Raw genomic sequence first — 17,136 nt, 5'->3', positions numbered from 1 at the left:
AAGCCCGGTCGCGGGTCGTCCCAGCCTGCACTCTCGCTGCCTCCAGAGGCATGGCGAGCACAGAGTGTCACATTCCTAACACCAAGCTCTGTGGTTCAAGGGGCTCCAAGCAATGTCTGCATCGCCGAGCGATCATCAGGACTGCTGCCTCCACCCAGTTCACATCCAAACACCTCCCTACTCAAGCCCGAGTCACCATCGACACGGAGTAGAGGGGCATCCAGGAGGGATTCTGTCCCTTCTGAGTGCTTTATATGCAGTTGGGGGGTGGAGGGGAGGGTCAGGCAGACTGAGGAGGGAGGTGGATGTGAACTAGGTTCTGTAGCAGCAGCCCCTGGGCTGGGGCTGGCCGTGTAACCCCTTCCTCTTACACCTGTGATTCTCCTGGCCCCAGTGACTTCCAAGTGTCCCGGGCAGCTTCCTCCTCTCTGTTCCCTTCCTGAGCGCTCCCTGTGCGTGCAGCTCTGACACAGGGATCACATGGTCTGGAACTCCCTAATCACAGGACAGGGATAGAAACTGCAAGCAGGGCCCCTGCTCACACCCTAGCAGGGCCTTCCTCCCCTGCTGCCCCCGCCCCCACGGAGGCCTGTTTAGGAGCAGCATCCTGAAAACTGAGATGAATTAAGTGAAAATGAGACAATGGAACCATCTCGACCTCAAAATTTGCCCTAAAAGTTTCCTTGTGTGGACATGGGGGCAAGATGTCCATCTCCCCAGGTCTGCCCACAGGTTCCCGGGGCTCACCACGTTCCCTTTAGCAGACCGGAGCTGTTTCTCCTCCCCTGGCCCTCACTTTTTCTTTCTCTCTGTCAACTCACTAGACACTTGCCTTTTCCAAGAATTCTTCCAAGATTGGGAAGGGCATTGATAATATGGTGGTAAAAGCGTGAGCTCTGGAGTCAAACAGACCTGGACTGCTGTCTTAGCTCCGCCCCTCACTGGCTGAGTGACGCAGACCGGTGACATAATCTCTGACTTTCCATCTGTAAACCCTAATGATGATGCCAAGCTTGCAGGGTGGTCATAAGGATTAAGTGAGACAATGCTGGTGCATTAGTCAGGGCAGTTAACACTAGCTGCTGTAACAACAAGTCCAGAATCTACATGCAAAAGTTCACTCCTCACTCAGGTCACAGGCTGACATAGCTTGGGTGTCTTTCCTGCATGCTCCCCTCCAAGAGGCGATTCGGGGACCCAAGCTCTTTTCTTCCCCTTTAGGTCCTCTACTGGGCCCCTTCCACCTGGTGGACAGAATAGCAAAGACAAAGAGACCAGGCCAGGAAGTGGTACCCCTTAATTTCACTTCCCGTTGGTTAAAACCCAGTCATTTATTCAATGTAATTGCAGGAGGAGCTAGAAAACATGGTGCCCTGTGTACCCAGGAAGAGGAAGTGAAGTTGCTAAGCCTCTAGCCAGTCTCTGCTGCACAATTTAGTGTTTAGGGTCCTATTTGATACACAGTAAGAGCTCAGTAAACAAAAGATACTATTATAATCATGTTCTATGATCTGTCCCGATACTGTATGAATATACTGAATATACCAGATATCCCAGAACCATAGGATAGACTTTTCAGACTTTTCACTGATAATGAATAGCCGACACAAGCCAAATGGAATTGGCAAAACAAGATATGGCACTGTGTCTGACATAACTTCTGCTTGGGGTGCCTCCCAGGAGGGGGCAGGACACACTGGAATTTAGCTGCTGGCTCTGCTCTGAGCAAAAGGTTAACCCATGTCAGCCGTGGGGTGGTCCGTATTAACACAGGCATGCTAACCTATCCACCCTCCAGAGTTCTTCAAAAACGCCACGTTCCCTCCACTCCAAGTAACCACTTCCTGCTGTCGGAACACCCTCTCCACCTGCTCTTTTCCCAGTTCCCCCTCGCCCCGCTCAGGGCTCAGCACGGAGGTCACCTCCTCCAGAGCCTTCTTGGTCCTCCACCCACCGTGGCCAAGTGCTTGTCCCTGGCCCACAGTAGCCTCTACTCCCCTCCCCAGAGCACTCAGCACGACATGGAAGTCTCAGCCCCCGTCTGTCTCTCCCTAGAGTGTCTGTCTCTCGGGGGCAGGGCTCTTGTTTTGATCATCATTTTATCCCAGTCCTGCAGCAGGGTCTAGTTCATCATGAGTGGGCCACGATATTTGCCATGTGAATGAATGAAGAATGAATGTGGGCAATCCTTTTTCAAAATGATAATGGGGTAAGACTTTTAAATTCTTATAGCTCAACAATAAAAACCAACAGTAAAGACAAGTTCAGAAAGAAACAGTACAGTGTATTCCTTCAAAAGGTCACTGGGGCGGGCCAGTTGAGGGGTTGTGGATCGACCTATGAACCAGGAGGTCACAGGTTGTGGGCTCGATCCCCAGTGTGGGACGTGCAGGAGGCAGCCGATCAATGATTCTCTCTCATCATTGATGTTTCTATCTCTCTCTCCCTCCCTCTCTGAGATCAATAAAAAATATATATTTTTTAAAAAAGGTCCCTGGGAACTAAAAAGTCATTTCTGAAAGCAGCCACACCCTTGCTCACGCCTGGGCACTTCGGAGCACTTCCTATCTCTCAGCTGAGCACCAGCGGGCGCAAACCCCTCCTCACCTTCAACCCCGTGCCCTTCCTCACCCTGTCGGAGGGCCTGGCAACACCTCGGGGCCCCAGAATACCTTGTGTCCTGTTGGACCTGCATCTACCTCTCCACTATCTATGCAGCTGGGGAATCCGACCTTTATCCAAAAGTAAGGTCTTTCTAGTCCCAAAGTCATCCTCAGACGCAGCTGGGACACCTCTACCCTCTGCATGAACACCCTCTGAAGCGAAAGTGAAAGGGACCATGTTTGTCCCCCACCCGGCAGCTCTGTGCCTCTGGAGTGCGGCCTCAGGTGAGTCAGGGGCACAGGGCTGAGTGGCTGGTGCTGTGTCTGCCCTCCGCGAGCTGTCACCCACCCACCCCAGGGAAAAACACACAGAACTCTAAACGTGAGATTTCAGGCAGGCGAGAGAAACCAGAAGAGGTTGGGAGCCTTCATGAGGGCCCCTCCAAAAATAGTCAGGTAGAGGGCTCCTACTCTACCAGCGCCACCCCAGGCATCAGGGCAATGCCATGACTCACACAGGTCCTCCCGGGCCACCCTGAGCGCCTGGGACCATCTCCACCCCAACTCCCAGCCGCTGCAGCCCGCCCCATCCCACCTTCAGCTCAACCACGTCTCCCCGCCCTCCGCACCCAAAGGGGCAAGGCTGCCCCTCGCCAGGTGCACCCCCAACACTCTCTCTCTCTCTCTCTCTCTCTCTCTCTCTCTCTCTCTCTCTCTCTCTCTCTTCCTCTCTCTTTCGCCTTCTTTCACTAGCTCTCTCGCTCTCTCGCCCTGGCCCCGCCCCGACAGGCGCGCCCCGCCCCCGCCCCCGCCCTCGCCCTGCAGCTGCACTTCAGTCCTCCCCAGCAGCCTGCGGTCCGGCTCCGGAGGAGGCAGCCCCCCAGGCGCCGCCCGCTGACGTCAGCCTCGCGAGGCGTAGGTGGGGCTCTGGCCGGAGTGTTCAGTCTCAGCCCGGGAGCCGGCCGGCCGGAGGGCACAGCCCGGCTTCGCTCGTCCCGGAGGATGCGGGACGCGCAGGATGCTGCCGCTGCTGCCGCGCCTGGTCCTGCCGCTGGCTGCGCTGCTCTGCATGGGCTGCGGGGCGCAAGGTAAGGATGGCCCTGCCCTGCGCTGTGTGGGTGGCCAAACCTGACCCCCACCGTCCTCACCCCTGCGTGGAAGTTCAGTGTCCCACGGCGAACTCCAGCTGCTTGGCCTCTGGAGAGAGGGGCGTCCGTTATCTGGCCCCTCCTGGCATCTCTCATCCTAGGGAGCCTGGCCTCGGGGGCTCACCCTTCAGGAAGAGGAAGAAGCTGAGATTGCTTAAGGGGAGTGGGGGGGCGGGGAGAGAGTAGAATGACCCTCTTCCTCAAGGCATGGCCCACCCCCCTGCAGCCATCAGTGCTCCTGGCTTTCTTGTTTCTCTAGTTCAAAGGACTGGACCCTGTCCCCCTGGGAATTACCCCATTGCCATCTGCCTACATTCCATCCGCCCTCCAGTTAACCTATCCCAGACTTTCCCTCCGGGACACCTGCCACCCCCCTCTGGTCGCCCTGCGCCTTCTTTAGCCCCTGACGCACCCCACTGCCCCCTGCCTCCCGCTCCTCCCCCTTAGCTCAGGCTCCTAACCAGCCGGCTGTCCTGCAGTTTCTGCAGCAAGAAGAGTAACCCTGGGGAGAGAGAATGAAAGGCTGGGAGTTGGAGGGACCAAGGGCAGAGGGAACAAGAACACGCAGCAGAACACGCCTCCGCTCACATGACCAAGAGCTCGAAGACCTGCTGCCCCTCTCACTTTCCATCTAGCGCTTTGAAATCGAGACACAGACTTGAAGATCAAAGACAATATAAGAAAGCAAGCGAGCCCTAACTGATTTGGCTCAGTGGATAGAGCGTCGGCCTGCAGACTGAAAGGTCCCAGGTTCGATTCCAGTCAGGGGCATGTACTTTGGTTGAGGGCACATCCCCAGTAGGAGGTGTGCAGGAGGCAGCTGATCGATGTTTCTCTCTCATCGATGTTTCTGACTCTCTATCCCTCTCCCTTCCTCTCTGTAAAAATCAATTAAAAATATTTTTAAAAAAGAAAGCAAGCGAGGGACAGATAGACTTCTCAGTAAGCATGACAGTTAGAAGAAGGGAGCATTATTAGAGAGATGGTGGTCAGAGACGAGGGGAGCCTGAGGGAGTCCCGGACAGATGAGAGGCCAGAGAGGTCCGGGAGGAGAGAAGGGCAACTGAGTGTGGGTGTCGGCCTTGAGCTGTTTAATTGCGCTTGATGGACAAGACTCTTAATGTCGGTATAGGTGTTGCCCTCTTACCAATGAGGAAGAGGGTTCAGTGAGGCTTGATAACTTGCCCAAGTCACCTTGGCCTCTCCCGCGGTGAAGGTGGGGGAGGGGAGACAGGAGAGGGTGCTGGACTGGCCTTTAGTGTCTCAGAGCTAAGGGTGTCAGCTCTTTGTGGGAAGAGCTACTTCATTCTGTCTGTTCTCACCCAACCTGAGGCTGGGCATCTGGTTATAGGAGCTGGGGCATGGGGCACGTCCTCAGCCTGGGGTTGCCCAGCAGACCTGTGAAGAGACGGGGGCAGCTGCCCACAAGCAGGTATCTGTATGCCCATAGAGCGCCAGAGAGAAGGCCTGGGGCTGGAGCCAGGGCTGGGGCCAGAGCAGGGACCAAGTCTGCGGATGGAAGGCAGGCTGTGGAATGGGTCTGGAGCAAGGGCAGTGGGTGGGCAGAGCCAGGGGCTAGCTCATCCCAGAGCTCACTGTGGACATACTGTAGCCCTCAGCTCTGCCTCCTTCCCAGGATGCACTGCACCCAGCTTGGCTCTTCTCAGCCACCACTTCTGCTTCTGATCGCAGCCTGCACAGGACTCTTATTTAAGGGCCGGACACCTGCACTCAGGGCCCCACTCCTCCCCTTATTGCCCTGTTGCCTTCAGCAAGTCACTTACCCCTTTGAGCTTCCATCTCCTCCCCAGGAAATGTAGGGTGATAAATGCCTGCCTGTGGGCTGTTGTAATCGTGAAATGAGACAGTATATGTAGAGTACTTGGCTCCCAATAAGGCACTCCATTCCTGGCTGCAGGAATTCCTGGGGTGTGCTAAAAGGCTCGCTACCCCCCTCAGCATCTTCATCCCGGGGCCCCTGCCAGCCCTGAAACTGACCCTCCTTCCCAGGGACAGTGCTGCCCAGCCCTCCATCCGTGTGGTTTGAAGCAGAGTTTTTCCGCCACATCCTCCACTGGACGCCCATCCAGAATCCGTCGGAAAGCACCCGCTATGAAGTGGAGCTGCTGAGGTACAGAGGCGGGAGGCGGGGGAGGGGGGGTCAGGGAGGTGGAGGAGGGAGCAAGTGCAGCCATCCCCGTCTAGCATCCGGCACAGAAAGATTGGTGTCTTGAGACTGGAGGGACACCAGAAAGGGCCCTAGCACATACCCACCCACTGGCAGGGGCTGACGGTGGGGGCTGGCCAGCAGGGGCACTGACTGGCCAGGGCTGGCTGGCAGGGGCTGACCGGCGGGGCTGGCTGTGTCACCTGCATGGAGCAGTATTCTGGGGGGGAAGCCACAGTAGTGTCTTTCTCCTCAGGACTTGTCTATCTTATTGGAGGAACAGGAACAGCACTCACAATAGAGCTAAAAGACAAGGAGCCCCAAGGACTGCGAGTGTGGCTGGGAGGAGGCATTGGGCTGTGTTGCAGGCGCAGCAAGTCCTCCTGTGGAGCTGGCCTTGAGCCGGTCAGAGTTCACTCTGGGGGCCTTTAGACATAGAGTTGGCTCGGGGTCCCAGGCCAGCGCAGAGCCCCTGGCAATGAGATGCCCTGCGCCAGGGGGAGCACCCAGGGCTCCATCCCGGCCGCTCCCGCCTCTTGCTTCCCTCTTAAAGAAGACGGGTGTGAACAGAAGTGGGAGCCAGTGCTTGCCCCCTCTCCCCCCAGGTATGGCATGGAGCCCTGGAGGTCCGTGTCCAGCTGCAGTCAGACCCCGGTGCCGTCCTGCGACCTCACTATGGCCACCCTGGACCTGTACCATAGCAATGGCTACCGAGCCAAAGTCCGAGCCGTGGACGGAGGCCAGCACTCCAACTGGACTTTCACCAAGACCCGCTTCTCCATGGACGAAGGTGCGTCCCCATTGGGGCCTGGAGCTTGGCTTTGGGGGTCCCGTGCAGCCAGAGGCTTAGTCTAAAGTCTAGACTGTTCTGTGTTCCCATAGCGCACCATGTCAGCTCAGCTTCCGGATGAGGCAAAACCAGTCTGAGTCAGGACTTTGGAGAAGGGTTAGATGAAAAAGTCATGTTGTTGGCAATGGAAAGGGAACTGGATTGTTTATCCACAGAGGGAAGTCTCGGTGCCGGGGACGCAGGGCCAGGCCTGTGTGCTTAGCGGGTTCTGGAGAGGAAGCGAGTCTGTAAGCGCTGAGCGCAGGGAAGCAGGCAGCAGGCAGAATGGGGCCAGCCCCCTCCCACCCCTACCCCACCCCCCGTGAGGGATGGACTCCCCAGGGTCAGAGTGGGAGGCTCTGAAGTGAGGGGTAGGGTGCCACTGAGGAAAAGGTGGGAGACTCTTAGCAGGGGTGGGAGGCAAGAATAAGCCCACTCAGTGGGGAGCTTCTCCCTGCGGTGGGGATGCAAGGGCTGTGACTGTGACAAGCCTGCCCTGCAGAACCCAGAGTCGGACCAGTGGTCTAGGGTATCAGGGTCATGGGCCCCCAGCGCCCCGTGTGTGGGCGCTGGCTGCAGGAACTCCTGGGGTGTGCTTACAACCCCGCATGTCTCCTGGCCCAGCTTTCAAGCTTTGAATGGGCCTTGAATGGACCCAGGGCATCTGTCATTGTAACGTGCTCCCCAGCAAGGCCCAGTGCTCCGCTAGGTTGGAAAGCTGTGGCCCAGGTTTTACAGTGGTAAAGCTCGTCCCTGGAGGCCAGGCATGGGGCGGGGCAGGCCCTCCTCGGCCTGCGGGCCTCACGGCTTTTCCTCCCGCTCAGTGAGCCTGACGGTGGGCAGCTTGGAACTGGAGATACACGATGGCTTCGTCCTGGGAAAGATCCAGCCGCCCAGGCCCAAGGTGGCCCCTGCAGGCGACACCTACGAGCGCATCTTCCCCCACTTCCGCGAGTACGAGGTCTCGATTCGCAAGGTGCCGGGACACCATGAGGTACGGGGCTCCCAAGGCCGTGGGACCTGCGCCCCTGCCCCTCGCCCCCTGGTGCCGGCAGAGGGAGGTCCTGGAGCGGAGCAGGGAGCTGAGAGCACCTCGGCCTAAGTGGTGCCCCTGCAGGCGGCAGGCTCCGCACGGCACATTTCATAACCATTGTTCCCATCCCCTTGGAGGGGCTGTTTCATCCCATTGGATAGAGGGGAGTGAGGCTCAGGGGCTGTGGCATTGACACCCCATAACTGGGAGATCTGGAACCTGCAGAATCCTTCCCTGACACCACAGCAGAGTCCACCGCGTCTGGGAAGGCCCTCGGCATCTACGAATTCACCCTTTTCTCTTTAATACAAAATAAGTCAGGTGCCCCCACAGCTGCTGCTGCTCAGGGTTAGAACAGCAGCCCACACACTGAAGGGTCGTGGGTCTGATTCCCAGCCAAGGGCATGTACCTCGGTTGCAGGTCCAATGCCCAGCCCTGTCGTTGCACATGCGGGAGGCACCAATCGATGTGTCTCTCCTTTCCCCTGCCACCTCCCTCCCTTACAATCTCCCTAAAAAAAATCACTCAACCAATGGAAAAAACAACCCTGAAGTGAGGATTATAGGTCCTGGTAGCCACAGAGCTCGCAGCTGCGCTCATCCAGGCTTTCCTATGGTGAAGGAGAAGCAGAGGGCGCCCGCCAGCTCTCAGGGCCCGGGCGGCCGCTCTCAGGGCCCAGGTGGCCGCTCTCAGGCCCCGGGCGGCCGCAGGAAACCAGCTGTTTTGTTTATTGCTGTTGCTTTCATTTCAGTTCACAAACAAGAAGGTGAAGCACGAGAACTTCAGCTTCCCGACCCCCGGCGAGTTTGGGGAGTTCTGTGTCCGGGTGAAGCCGGCTGTGAGCTCCCGCCTGAACAAAGGGGTCTGGTCGGAGGAGGTGTGCTTCCTGCTCGCCCAGCAGTGTAAGTTGGTCAGGGCAGCGGCCCCGATGGGTGGGGGGCATCAGGGGCCTGGGCATCCACAATCCGGGGAGCTGCTGATGCCGCCCGCCAGGCATGCCCCATGTCCTTCTCCGTCCTCACCAGGCCTGTGAGCCGGGCCTATGACCAATCTCTCCCACCGTCCCCAGGAGAGTGAGGAAGCCCAGGCTCAGTGGTGTAAACTGCGTCCCCGGGCGCGGAGGCAGTGCCAGGCCTCCTGATTCTGTGCTGCTTCCGCTTTGGCAGGTCCCCGGCCCCTCGGTCGGTTGGCTGGGCAGTCCCTGTGGGTTACAGTCCCCTCCTGATCTCGCTGAGGGCGTGAAGGGCCTTCACCTCACCTCCCCAGCCCTCAGAGGAGACAGGACCCCTTGCCACAGCTGCTTAAGATGCCAGGCTCTCGGCCGGGCACTGGGAGGGGGGTTGGTGAAGACCAGGCTCCTGCCTGAGGATCTGCCAGTGGCTGGGGATAGGGTGTGCCCAGAGGAAGCTGTAAGCAGCACCTCAGGACGGCACAGGCCAGGTGCCCGATGAGTCACGCCAGCACTCTGGCACTGGGGGTGCCCAGTCAGGTGTGGGCAGTGTTCAGGAAGGAGCCAGTGAGTCCTCACAGCTTCACAGGGCCCTTCGGGGCGTGAAGGACACGAGCAGCTCGCTGCCATCAAGCCTCCCCTCATGTCGGCAGCGAGACGCCATCTGTGGGTCAGGCCTCGAGTGTCTTCTACATCCGCTCGCTGACGCACGAAGCAGCGTGGCGTCGGAACCTGGGTTCAGATCCTGCTTCTCCTCTAGGAGGCACGTGACCTTGGGCAAGTCCCTTAACCTCTCTGGACCTCAAGGTTCTAATCTGTGAAAAAGGGATGACGATCGCCTTTCCCTCCTGAGTGTGTCCTTGGGGTCAGATAACAGGCAAAGGCGTGGTAGGTGGCACGCGCCATGGACTTCACAGCCAGGTGTGGAGTCAGCCCCGTATTTTCCCATTTCATAGATGAGGAAACGGGCTCAGAGGCTCACGGCTAGTAGGTGGGGGCTGAGACTTGAACCCAGGCCCGGCTGCCATCCCATTGTGCTTGCCCACTGTGCCCCGACTCTGCCCTGTGTGCTGACTGTGAGCTCGGAGGGTGGCAGCCGTCACTGGGCGGTGAGACATTCTCAGGCCAGAGTTGGGGCCAGGCAGGGTTCCCCGGGACCCAGACACGTGTAGAGGCAGCCTGGGTAGTGGGGGTCCCATGGGCCACTTAGCGAGTAGCTCCCGAGAGTGGCCGTGGGACCCCAAGGACCCGGCCACAACGCCTCTCTCTGGTCTCTGGGCTGCAGATTTCACCATGACCAACCTCAGCGTCTCCTTCACCCTCGTCCTGCTGCTCTGCGGGGCCGTGGCCCTCCGCTTGTATCTGCGCCACCCGCGGAAGCTGCCCGCCGTCCTGGTGAGTCTCAGAGAGGCCGCTGCCCGTCCCGCAGCCCCACGGACCTGGGAAGCCAGGTGCCCAGTCTCAGCCCATCCTCCCCTCAGCCCGACGCTATCAGGAGGCACCTCCAGGCACCCTGGGGCAGAGGGAGGACTGACCGTAGCGCCCAGTGCTGAGAGCCGTGCCTCCTAATGGCCCGGTGACTGGCATCCTGAGTAGTCCCATCCCGCATGTTCCGTTGTTCCTGTTTAACTCACAATCGGCCGTGGACCGGCCTGTGCATGAGCACCTTGGAGGCAGGTGCCTTTATTGTCCTCCTTTGACAAGTAAGGAAACTGAGGCAGAGGGAGGTTGTTACAGGCGCAGGGCCACACAGCCAAGGAGAGTCAGGATGGAGCCCAGCCTTCCCCACGCCTTGTGGCTGGAAGATGCTCAGAGAGAAAGGACCAGGGCTGGAAGGGCTGGCCTGGGCGGCTCTCCGAGTGGAGAGGGGAGTAGGGGGTTGGGTGCTGGAGAGGAAGGGCCATGAGGATGCTGACATCTGTACCCCTCCCCCGCCCCATCCCTCTTCCTCTGGTAAGCAGCCTGCAGCACAGCCTCCAGCGCTCAGCTGCATCTCAGTGGCCTGTGGCCAGTCTCCGGCCTGGGGCTCAGCTTGCCCACCCTCCCCACCTGGCTCAGGGCTGCAAGAGGGCCTTCAGGGGAGCCCAGGGTCTCTGGGGAAAATAAGGAGGGAGACAGAGAACCTCGGAAAGTGTTCTGAGGAAGAGGTCCAGGAAGCAGGGAGGTGGGGAGGGTGGGGGGAGGCTGTTTGGCTCAATTCCGGTCTTTTTCCAGCAAAAAAGAACTATGTTCTTAGCTGCAGGCCCTGGGTAGAGGTAAGACAGGGAGCCAGGGGCCAGGGCCTTTGAAGGGCTGCTTAGACCAGCGGACGCACGGCTCAGCGTCCTCTCTCTGGCTCTGAGCAGATGCACGGTCCAGGCGTGGCATCGCCTGCTGGATGGGTGTCAGAGCATATTCCCTGTGCGGGGCCCAGAGCTAGGGGGTGGGGAAGGGGTGGTATAGAGAGGAGAGCACCCACAGGCCTGCCCTCGGCACGGGTAACTCGCCAGCAGAGGGTGGGGCTAGTGGGCAGAAGGAACCTGGTTGTGAGGGGCGAAGAGTCAGCATTAAGCGGTTTCCCTTGGGGCCCTCGGCAGTCAGCATCCTGGTTCTGTGCTTGTCCCACTGCCCACACGGCAGCCGCCCTGTGTGTGTGCATTTTAAAAACAAATGAATGGGACAGGATAGGATAGAACAGCACAGGTCCCAGGCCGTGGGTAGCACAAGCATTTTGTGAAGCTGATTTTAGTTATTCCTGCGTGAGGTATATATCTATGGGCTGCTTGTACACAGATTGTTGTAGAGCACATTTCTTATTTGGGGTCATAGTCAAAAGAGTCTGGAACACACGTTTAGGTCCCGCCGTGGCCAACCTGCTCTCGGGGCTGAAAGCACAGCCACTGAGAACACTCAGCCCTCCCATCTGCCTGTCCTGCCGTCTGGGCCCCAGGAATACGGCTTCTCTGTATCCGGGCCTGAGCTGACCTGAGAATTTCATTAGGAGAAAACTCAGCCTGGAACTAAACCAAAGGAATGAGGCGGGTGTCCTCCAGGCCTGTGTCCCCCTCCTGGAGCAGTGCCCCCTGAGCGTCCCTCACAGACTGACCACGACCTCCCCTGGCGACGCTGGGGTGGGTGCCTGCAGGGGACCCTCCGCCTCACCCCCTCTGCCCTCCCCTCTCCAGGTCTTCAGGAGGCCCAGTCCCTTCAGGCCCGTCAGCCAGCTCCCCCGCCCGGAGACCCAAGACACCATCCATGCCATCGATGAGCAGGCCTTCGCCAAGGTGTCCCGGGAGCTGAGGAACTCCGAGCTGCATGGCAGCACCGACAGTGGCTTCGGCAGTGCCAAGCCGTCCTTGCAGACCGAGGAGCCCCAGTTCCTCCTCCCAGACACCCTCCCCCAGGCCGGGGGCACCCTGGGAAAGGGGGCCTCCCTAGAGCCTGAGAGCAGCTGCAGCAGTGCCAGCACTGACAGCGGCATCTGCCTGCAGGATCCCCGCCTGAGTCCCGGCGCGGAGCCCTGCTGGGTGCAGCAGGCGGGGGGCCAGGAGGACAGCGGCATTGGCCTCGCCCACCACTCTGAGGTGCGGACTGGGGATGAACGGGGTGGCTCAGGCTTGGGCCACGTTGGTCCCCTGGGGCCTGAGGCAACGGCGGGGGAAGACCCGGCTGCAGTGGAATTTCAGGGCTATCTGAAACAGACCAGAGGCACGGAGGAGCAGGCAGTCACGGCGGGCTGCCTGGAAGAAGAGGCCTCCTCCGCTGATGGCTTTGTCCCCCAACTCAGGATGTGCCTGGATGCCAAGGAAGCCTGGTCCCCACCAGCCTTGGACAAGGGCTACTTGAAACAGGACCCCCCAGAAGTGACTCTGGCTCCTTCAGGGGCCCTGGCTGGACAGTGGAACCCCGCAGCTGAGGAATGGCCACTCCTGGGCGTGACCAGCTGTGGGGACCTGGGGACATCTGAGTGGAGCTTTGCCCAGGATCTCACCCCTCTGGGCTGCGTGGCGGCCCCGGGCGGCCTTCTGGGCAGCTTCGACGCAGACCTGGTCACCCTGCCCCTGATTTCCAGTTTGCACGCCAGTGAGTGACTCAGAAGAAGGGGCTGCCTTTGACTTCAGCCATGCCCTGCTGGGTCTGAGGGGGGCCCAGGGTCAGAGGTGGGCATGATGCCAGTCTGGGCGCTGCTCTCTGCTGTGAGGGCCCTGCAGGTTCTGGTGGAGCCTCCTCCCTACTGGGACTCTGCCTCTGTGACAAGTGTTGTTTGCTCAGGGAATCGGGGTTTCCTGGAGTTGGGGTGAGGCTGCTGGGCTGAAGTCAGCTCCTAGCCAGGCCTAGCCCTGAAGCCAGCCTTGTGTCAAGGCCTCACAGCAGGGTTCATGTCTAGGGGAAAGGAGAGCGCAGTGACCACGTGTGACTCTGAGTGGCCAGCTGGTCACCACCCTTCCTGGGAAGGTCCCGGGGAGGAGCTCCCACACCGCAGGCCTCCCAGATCAGCCAGTCAGTCAACTCTCATGACGGAGCCAGTGGGGGGGCAAAAGGAACTGAGCCCCGAAAGGGGCCTGTGGCTCAGAACCGTCCTCTGGGTGTGTCCTGTCCGCTTCCCAGCAAGGAAAGCGGCAGCTCTGGGGTCCCTGCCCTGGCCACACCCCTCCAGGCCACACCCTGACAGCAGCACTGAAACCTCAGAGATTTGTGTTGGTCAGATCTCAGCCCTTCAGGCAGCCGCTGTGTGTGGGCACCAGCTGGTCTGACCCGGAGGCTGAGGTTGGCACCTGCCCGTGTTTGCCCTGACGCCCAGCTGCAGACCCAGAGGACGGGGCGGGCTGCGCTCCCTGCTCTCCACGCTCAGCTGTACGACTTGGCCTCCCTTCTCGGGTCTGCTCTGTCTGTGAAATGAAGGGCTTTCCATTGGAAGCTGACCCCTGAGGCGACATCTCCAGCCAGGGCCGGGCTGGGTGGGAGGAAGCTACCACGGGCCTGTGTCTGCACAGAGCCAGCTACTTTCTCGCACAGAGAGGACCCAAGCGGACGTCCAGGCTTCGTGCCAGAGAACCGCAGGCACTGGGCCCGGCAGGGGCAGGTGTGCACCCAGCTCCCAGTGAGTCTGGAATATGAACTCACAGCCGCTTACAGTCTGTGGGCAAAGAACTGGGTGGATGGCGGGTGGGGCTGACCCCTGTCATCCGTGGCCTGCACTACAGGGGCAGCTGGGAATAGACGTTCTGGCCCAGGGAGTCCAGCCAGAACCCTCCACTCTGCCAGGCAGCGCTAGGCCAGCCTGGGAACAACTCCCTCTGGAGACAGGCCTGAGGGAGGACTCCTCAGGGTTCCGGGCGCGGTTTATTCCGTTGTCTTATTTATTGAAGAACAGCATTGTGCAGTAAAGAATTCTGGGTACTCCAAGAGCCTCAAAGTTCTCATTCAGCTCCCCGTTTCTCGTGTGACCTTGGGATGGTCACGTCCTCACCCGTTTCATCTGTAAAACCAGAAAGCAGGGCCTGACTGGTCTTGGCCCGGGGCGTGCGGCTCTGCAGGTAAGTAGGTGTGCATGGGCCTTGAACACACAGCTGTGCAAATAAGTGATGTCGTTTTTATTCCAATAAATTGTCAGGACAAGAATCATAGGACACCAGTCGGATTTCTTTTTTAAAAAAATATGTTTTTATTGATCTTTAAGGAGAGAGGAAGGGAGAGGGGTAGAGAGATAGAAACATTGACGAGGAGAGAGAAATATCCCCAATCGGCTGCCTACTGCACACCCCCTACTGGGGATCGAGCCCACCGAACTAGTGACCTCTTGGTTCAGGTTCATGGGTCAGCGCTCCACCCCCTGAACCACAGGAGGATTTCTGATGGCACAGCAGCTGGTGCGGAACTGTGGTTGCTGATCGCTGAGGGTGGGAATGAATGAGGTGTGATGTTGCCCTGAGGATTGAGGGCCAGATCTGGACGAAGGCCTGGGATAACACTCACTGTCTGTGGCCTTGGGCAAATGACCAGTCCTTTCTAACTGCGTTCAGTTCCCTTATCTGTAAGCTGGGAGGGATGGCTCGCTGGGGAAGTCGCGCAGTGTAAATGAGACTGCATCTGAAGAGCTTCACACCGCCCAGTACACGCAGAAATCATGGCTATTGGCTTCTTGTTGTTAATCCTCACCCGAGGATATTTTCCCATTGATTTTAGAGAGAGTGAAAGGGAGAGGGGGGAGAGAGCATCGACGTGAGAGAGAGACACATCGATTGAATGCACCCTGTCCATGGCTGGGGATTGAGCTTGTAATCAGAATCGAACCTGGACCCTTCAGTCTGTGGGATGACACTAACCACTAAGCCAAATGGGCTAGGGCTTGTCAGTGTCGTAAAGCTGAGCGGAAGATGGACAGTTTTTCTTGGGAAAGATGAGAGTGAAAGAGATCACGAAAATACATGCAAATGGAAGTATGCGGGCCCTGAGGGGAAGCAGGACAACGTTCTGTGTGTAAATCCTGACAACTGGGGACAGAGACGCGGCATTCCCTCCCTCTAGAAGGCAGCCAGCCAGGCCTCGCAGGAGCCCGCACCTGCCCCCAGACTTGGGGGCCTGGGGTGGGCCCAGGTGCTTCTAAGCGCGGAAGTGAGCTGCATACCTTCTGAAAGCGGCACCTTCAGAGAAAAGCCACAGGTCTGGAGTGCCTCTCCCCTCAGCCGCGCGGGGCAGAGCCACGGCTGCAGCCCCTCTGAGTCTGGGTCACTGCTTTTGCCCCTGCATCCCTCCCTGCTGCCTCTCCCCGCACTCGCACTCGGAGGGGGTGGCCAGTTCTGGGGGAGGGCTGGTCCCTTTGCCTTCAGAGAACATGGCTTTGCCGGAGGCTCCTTGTCTGATGCGGGGGAGGTGGGGGTTGGTCACTCTCTCCTGAAAATGCGTGTGGGAGCTGGCTATCCCCAGGAAAAGGCCCGGAGGCAGTTTGGGTGGAGACCGACCCAGAGGTGAACATGAAGTCAGAGAAGGGGCCATCAGATTTGGGGAAGCAGAGCAGCGAGGAGAAGGGAGTCCTCGCTGAGCTCTGGCTGCACCCTGCCTCCCTCTCCAGAATGAGGGGACGCCCTGCACAGCAGGGCCACGGAGAGCTGGAGAGGCTGCGAGAGGGCCAGGCTTCTTGGGAAGGCGCCTGAAGTCCCCAGCAGGAGGCCAGTTTGCTATTAAACCCAGTGCCCTCCTGCGGGCCTTTCCAGGCTGCAGAGTGTGTGATTCTGCACTTTCGTGAGCTAATGGAACTTCCTCTTTGCAGCAAGAGAGGGGAAATGGACCCACGTCGACTGGAGAGGAAATTCTGTGAACTGTGTTTCCCAGCTTTGCAATAGCTGCAGTCAGTCTGCTCCTCTTCCCCAAAATATCTCTGGCCCGCCCCCCCCCCCGCCCCAACCGCACACACACCATTTCGGGGCCCACACCTACTGCCCCTCTGTGCCCGACAGCCCAGGGGCGCGGGCCTGTGCCCCCCAGGCAGCACCTGGTATTGGGGCGCGGCAGGTTGAACAGTATGTGCAGATGTTATCGAGTGCCAGCCCCGAGGACACGATGTGGTGAGAGACGTGACTCATCTGTTTCCTGCCCTGGTCATGCGTTTGGGGGTTTCTTTTAAAGCAAACCCACAATTTAAAAGTCAATGTGTTTTATCAATGACCCACAGCACCTTTTCTCACTAACAACTTGATCTTAACTTCCCCTGCCCCCCCAAACATTTGCAAAGGGTGGAGACGCAATCGACATTGCCCAGGAGGGTCGGTGGGTCAAAGGTAGAGTGAGTCAGGAGAGGAGGGGGCAGAGGGGCCTGGCTGAAGGCATTTCTTGTCATCGGCATTGCATTTCCTCCAGAAACATAGTGTCAAGCACCTCGCTGTGCCAGGCAGGGCCCAGCCCGGGTCCAAGTGGGAAACAAGAGAGGCCCAGGTTCAGGTAGGCCCCATTGGTTATGAAGATAAACATCAAGCTAATAAAAAGACTAACGACTACATTCTTATAGTCAGTGATAAGTTCCATGAAGAACCTAAAATGCCACCCAAGGGCTGGGGGCGGGAGGCCGTGTTAAAGGGGAGCCCGGGCCCCATGGCACCCTTGTACAGCCCGTGAGAGGAAACCGAGGCCCAACTGCTGTTCCAGCCTCCCCCAAGATGGACCTTGGCCGTCAGCACCAGGAAGGGCACGTCATAGGCCTCTCCAGCCCCTGCAGCAAGGAGACCGGGCATGACAGCAACCCTGGCCGTTTCCTCCCAAGAGAAGGTGATCTGGTCTAAATGCCAGCCTTTCTCCTCTATTCACAGCTCCCCATCCTCTCCCAGCAACACCTTCCGTGTGGCACAGCTCAGACCCATTGCTGGTGGGACGCTGCCTGATTCAGGAATCACTTAATAAGGCAAACCAGGTCTTCACGTTCACTCCGTGACT

At 58.8% G+C, this 17,136-nt stretch overlaps 1 protein-coding gene across 1 annotated transcript; it reads left to right on the top strand.

Moving 5' to 3' along the window:
• The first annotated feature begins 3,551 nt into the window (after positions 1-3,551).
• Positions 3,552-14,328, top strand: IL10RA (interleukin 10 receptor subunit alpha). The gene is made up of 7 exons (XM_080641248.1): positions 3,552-3,691; positions 5,762-5,882; positions 6,524-6,708; positions 7,572-7,741; positions 8,533-8,683; positions 10,016-10,125; positions 11,895-14,328. Exons 1-7 carry the CDS (start codon positions 3,622-3,624, stop codon positions 12,798-12,800), a joined length of 1,713 nt encoding a protein of 570 aa, XP_080497374.1. The 5' UTR covers positions 3,552-3,621; the 3' UTR covers positions 12,801-14,328.
• The last annotated feature ends 2,808 nt before the right edge of the window (positions 14,329-17,136 follow it).

The sequence above is a fragment of the Plecotus auritus genome, assembly GCF_963455305.1.
Source record: "Plecotus auritus genome assembly, chromosome: 9".
Lineage (NCBI taxonomy): Eukaryota > Metazoa > Chordata > Mammalia > Chiroptera > Vespertilionidae > Plecotus > Plecotus auritus.
The sequence above is the reverse complement of the archived record's forward strand: the minus strand, read 5'-3'. Positions and strand labels throughout refer to the sequence as shown.